The sequence below is a fragment of the Jatropha curcas genome, chromosome 7 (assembly GCF_041381405.1).
Source record: "Jatropha curcas cultivar XTBG-Jc1 chromosome 7, XTBG_Jcur_1.0, whole genome shotgun sequence".
Classification (NCBI taxonomy): domain Eukaryota; kingdom Viridiplantae; phylum Streptophyta; class Magnoliopsida; order Malpighiales; family Euphorbiaceae; genus Jatropha; species Jatropha curcas.
In genome coordinates, this window is record NC_143157.1 from 19,707,086 (window position 1) to 19,712,939 (window position 5,854).

The 5,854-nt window shown below is 28.5% G+C and overlaps 1 protein-coding gene and 1 pseudogene across 1 annotated transcript; both read left to right on the forward strand.

Annotated features, from left to right (window-relative positions):
• The first annotated feature begins 3,565 nt into the window (after nucleotides 1-3,565).
• LOC149494894 (G-type lectin S-receptor-like serine/threonine-protein kinase At4g27290 pseudogene) lies at nucleotides 3,566-4,328 on the forward strand (annotated as a pseudogene).
• LOC149494895 (G-type lectin S-receptor-like serine/threonine-protein kinase SD1-1) lies at nucleotides 4,319-5,455 on the forward strand. The gene is made up of 2 exons (XM_089724212.1): nucleotides 4,319-4,811; nucleotides 5,041-5,455. Exons 1-2 carry the CDS (start codon nucleotides 4,328-4,330, stop codon nucleotides 5,277-5,279), a joined length of 723 nt encoding a protein of 240 aa, XP_089580338.1. The 5' UTR covers nucleotides 4,319-4,327; the 3' UTR covers nucleotides 5,280-5,455.
• The last annotated feature ends 399 nt before the right edge of the window (nucleotides 5,456-5,854 follow it).

Here is a 5,854-nt window from a genome sequence, read left to right on the forward strand (position 1 = left end):
CACTTTTTTGTACCCAATAAGCTAATGAAGTCCCTAACATAATAGCCGAAACAAAGATTATTTACGTTCGGATTTGCATCTCATCCTCGCCCCTCTTTAATTTGTAATCTCATTCTCACATAAGTAATTGAGAAATGTTGCAACCAAATATAAAAAATCAACAAATTAATTCAGAAGTATTAAATTTCTTACAAGGTAATAGATAAATGTTGCAATCGAATATAGAAAAATCATCCTGTACTTGATAACTCTGAATGAAAAAATGAGCTATATTTGTTAATTGTCCATGTATTTACCATAAACAACATGTTATGTCTTTATGTAGCAACATATCCATCGAACAGTGACTCTCTCTTTTTCGGTAAGTGCAAAGTAATAGCAAATTTAAGATTCTAATTATATCCTGACAATAAATAACTTATATATATCTATAATATCTATAATATATATAAAAGTGGAAATGGATGGAGAAACATTAAGATTGCCAAAAATATCCACACTAAGTTTATGAATTGACAAAGATATTATTAAGTATTTTAATTTGATTGGTTGAAAAGATAAAGGCAATTTAATTTTGATTGGCATATTAATTTTCTATTTAAATCTAAATTCTACTGGATAAAATAAGAAATTATATTATACTATATAAGTTATATATAAAATATGGTAATACTATTCAGTTCCACCTTTCTTATAACTCAATATAAAGTTTAAAAAAATTCAAAATCCATATAAAATTTGATGTATGATCATTGAATTTTCATAAATTTAGCCTTTAGATGTGTAATTTTCAATTTGTGTCAAATTTTACTAATACAAATTCTGTTTAAAATGGCCCAGTGCACCTTTTTTGTACCCCTATAAGCTAATGAAGTCCTAATCTAATAAAGATCATTTCCGTCCGGATTTGAAACTCATTTTGACCCCTCTTTAATTTGTAACCTCATTAAATAATACTAGATTTCTCACAAAAGTAATTGAGAAATGTTGCAGCCAAAAATAGAAAATCAACATATTGCTTAAGGAGTATTAAATTTCTTACAAGGTAATAAATAAACGTCACAATCAAATATAGAAAAATCAAAATGTGCTTGACAAATCTAAAGGAAAAAAAATCAGCAATATCAATTAATTGTCCATAGATTTACCATAAGCAACATGTTATGCCTTTATGTAACAAATTATCCATCAAATAGCAACACTTTTTTTTTTTCCTGCAAAGTGCAAAGCAATAGCAAATCTAAGACTCCCTTTATTTCGTGACAATAAATAATTTTTATATATCAATAATAACTATAATATATATAAAAGTGAGAATGGGTGGGGAACATTAGGATTCTCAAAAATGTCCCTACTAAGTTTGTGTATTAAAAAAAAAATCATTTAAAGATTTTAATTTCATTGGTTAAAAAAAAAGGTAATTTAATTTTGATTAATATATTAATTTTATATTTAAATCTAAAATTTATTGGATAAAATAAGAAATTGTATTATATATATATATATATATATATATATATATATATATATATAAAATAAGATAATAGTATTCATTTCTACATTTCTTATGACCCAATATAAAGTTTTAAAAAAATTTAAAATCGATATAAAATTTAATATATAATTATTGAATTTCATGAAATTCAAGTTTTAGATGTATAATTTTCTATTTGTATCAAAATTTACTAATAAAAATTATGTCTAAAATGCTAAAGGACACTTTTTTGTACGCTAACAAACCAAAAAAGTCCTAGACTAACCGCCAAAATAAATATCCTTTACGTTCGGATTTGGACCTCACCCTTACCCCTCTTTAATTTGTTGCCTCATTAAAAAATACAAAATTCCTCACAAAAATTATTGTGATTTGTTGCTAGCAAATATAAAAAATCAACATATTGATTGAGGAGTATTAAATTTCTTACAAGATAACAAATAAACAGTGGAATCAAATATAAAAGAATTAATTTGTATTTGACAACTCTAAATGAAAAAAACTCAGCTATAACAATTAATTGTCTATATATTTACTATAAACAATATGTTATGTCTTTATGTAGGAAACTATCCATTAAATAGTAACACTCTTCTGCCCGCAAAGTGCAAAGTAATAAGAAATCTTATTTGTCGATAATAAATAACTTTCATAGATATATAAGTGGGAATTGGTAGGTATATATTGAGATTATCGAAAACTACTCCATTTATATATATTATAAATATTATTATAATTTTGTCATGAAAATTTGATTGTTAAATTATAATAATATTTTTTATTATAAATATGTATAAAATCCGTATAAAATTTAATATATAATCATTAATTTTCATCAAACTTAATATGTACTTGACAATTTAATTTAATATAGAAAATCAACCTATTCATCAAGGAGTATTAAATTTCTTATAATGTAATAGATAAACGTTCCAATCAAATATAAAAAAAATCAATGTGACTTGACAATTCTAAAGGAAAGAATCAGCTATATCAATTAATTATCTATATATGGGAAAATAATTTTTTAATCCTTCAAATTTGCCATAATTGTCTAAGTAGTCCCTCACATTTTATATAATATTTAAGTCATCCCTCACATTTGTCTCTGTCTAATTAAAAGGTCCCTTCATCCAGTTTAAATTGTTTTAGCCGTTAAAATGAGGTAAAAAGACAAAAACACCCTTATGCTAATGTGGACAACTTCTTAATAGAGTTAGTCTCCTCCCCACATGAAGACTTCTCTCCCACAGACGCTCTCAATTTCTAGAAACTACAATGTACCATTCATCTCAGATACTTTGTGTTTTCATTATTTCAAAGTGATTGCAAAATGAAAATGACCTCTTCGGTTGGCCAATTCGCAGATGGGGGCTGTACTAGTTGGGTGTCCAATTGGCAGGTTCGATTCTGAATTGAACCAAACCAAAAAAAATACTGAAAAGATTTAATTTAATTGATTTGGTTTAATTTTAGCTATTTCTCACAGATGTTAGGCTTATTTTAGGCATTCAATTTTTGAGTTTTAACCAAAGTTTACTCGCTGCTAACCCTAAATGACTGATCTTAAGTATATTGCAATTTAACCCTGTGGATTCAATATAATATACTTTCTTCATCTATTTTTATTTCTTGTTCAATGTTTTTTATAATGATTAAAGAAACAATTAAATCTCGTAAATTATAACAAAATACTCTTTAATTTAATTAAATTACTCCTTATTTCACCTCGTTATTCCGATTTTAATTTTCACTCTATTAATTTGTTACTAAAATAGTTACTGTGTTTAGTAGATATAAGAATAAAATGAGAAAAAAAATTAATTAAATTATCCTCTATATCAAACCAATAAAAAGCGGTCGTTCCATATATCCCGTATAAGCAAGTCTTATCCTAATGTTTTTTTTTTTTTTTTAGAAGAGTCTTATCCTAATGTTTAGATGTCACAAATAGTAATATAAGTACAAAGCTGTTCAACCACATTACTATTTTAGCATGAAAAACTACTCTCCGTGTAAAAGAGCAATCTGAAAAAAAACAAACAAGAAAAAAAAAAATCAACTACTACCATGAAAATGCTTTTGGCAAGCTACTCCTTCTTCTTGCTCTTTTTACGACAACATTCTTCTTCATCCCAAGGCACCATTAATCCCGGTCAATCCATCAAAGACGGTGAGACTCTAGTTTCAGCTGGTGGAAAGTTCGAGCTGGGATTTTTCGAACCAGAAAATTCAAAAAAGCGTTATTTAGGAATATGGTACAAAGATCCATCAGCTTATGCAGTAATTTGGGTAGCAAACAGAGAAACCCCACTTATTGATCGTTCAGGAGTTTTGCTTATCTCTAACCAAGGCCTTCTAATCATCTTAAATAGCAAAAATAACACAGTTTGGTCATCTAACAAAACAAGCAATGTCCAAAATCCAGTTGTGCAGCTTTTGGACTCGGGAAATTTAGTTGTCCAAGACAGGAATGGTACTAATTTGCTGTGGCAGAGTTTTGATTCTCCATGTGATACATTACTTCCTGGAATGAAAATAGGAAGGAATTTTTTAACTGGTCAAGAGACGTTCCTAACATCTTGGAAGAGTGAAGATAATCCTGGCCACGGCCAATTTTCATTCTGGATAGATCCTGCTGGATTTCCTCAGCTTGTTGTGAGAAATGGAACTTCTAAGCATTACAGACTTGGTTCGTGGAATGGCGTTCGATTTACAGGAACTCCCCAGTTGCCATCAAATTCTAATATCCTCACATATGAATTTGAATTGAATAAAAATGGAGTCTATTATAGTTATCAGGTTGAAGGTGCTCTATTGTCCAGGTTATTAATGAATCGATCGGGCTTCTTGGAGCGTTTTGTAAGAATAACTCTTCCTTGGACAAATATATATTCTGCACCATTAGATGAATGTGATAAGTACTCAGTTTGTGGTGCTAATATGAAATGTAATATTATTGATAATTCTCATAAATGTGATTGCTTCGAGGGCTTTATATTGGAATCTTCCAAAAATAGGAGCAATCACTGTGTTCGAAAAACTCCGCTGGATTGCAAAAAGGGTTACGTTTTTCATAAGTATATAGGATTGAAGTTACCAGATACATCTGATTCTTGGTATGATATGAATATGACACTTGCAGAATGTAAAGAAATGTGTTCAAAAAACTGTTCTTGCACTGCATATGCAAATTCAAACATCATTGGAGATGGCAGTGGCTGCGTGCTATGGTTTGGTGAACTGATTGATATGAGATATTACACTCAAGGTGGTCAAGATATCTATATAAAAATGTCCTCTTCAAAACGATCAGGTACATAAAAAAACTCTTTTTTTTCCTCTAATTCTTTCAACTTGGCTCCGGGGAGGATTCAAACTCGAAACTCACAGCACTGAATACAGTAAAATCGAGTCTGGGCTCATTGGTCCAAATCTTTCTTTCTACCAAAAAATTTCTGTTTCAAGAAAAGGAATTAGCTAGTTAGGTTATTGCCATATTATCTCATGAATATACCCACTGAGAATACTTTTTTATATTTCAGATCAGTACAAAAAGGAGCTGATTGGTATCATTGTCAGCTCTGCTATACTCATAGGAATGCTAATGGTGGGGATTATAGTTTGCATAAGGAAAAAGAAACAGAGAAAGCGAGAAACAGTAAAAGGCAGTTATATAGAAGGTTATGAAGATGGAGAGGTAAAGGAAGACATGGAATTGCCAATATTTGATTTGCCTACAATAGCTAAAGCCACAGATAATTTTTTGGATCATCCTCGGTAAATGAGATGAGTACAACTCAGCTGCTGCCAAGGTAGAATATTAAAGAATATACAGTCAATCGGTTGAACTGTCTCAACATATCATAATTTGCATACTAGAAAATTAAGTATTTAAGATTAAAAAAAATGTCAAACTTATAAGTTAAGAACTTGAGGAAGGTATGGCATATTGGTGGAATAAAGCTTTATTGCAAAATTTGTATAATTATTTGTATAGTCTCAAAATGAGAACCTCCTTTACGACAGTGCAAAAATTTGTTTTCATTTGGATTTCATATTTTTTTAAAAAAATTTAATAATAAAAATAAAATTTTAAATGCTCTTTGAATATCAAATTATATTAGGTGACATGTTTATATATGTAGAAATATGATATTTAAGACATGTATAATTAAAAATAATTGAGAAGTATTTATTTATTTTTTTACTAAATTAATAATAATTTGACTATATATATTATTAATCTAAAAAATTACAAAATTTTTTTTTATCAGCAATTAGAATATTAAAAATTTATTAAAGGTAGTAATAAGACAAAACTTACCAAGACGGAGCAACTACTCCCAAGCCAACATG

Coding starts and splice junctions, on each gene's coding strand:
- LOC149494895 (XM_089724212.1), top strand. CDS start 4,328: ATGAATCGATCGGGCTTCTTGGAGCGTTTTGTAAGAATAACTCTTCCT. Junction 4,812..5,040: donor GTCCTCTTCAAAACGATCAG/GTACATAAAAAA, acceptor TTTATATTTCAG/ATCAGTACAAAAAGGAGCTG.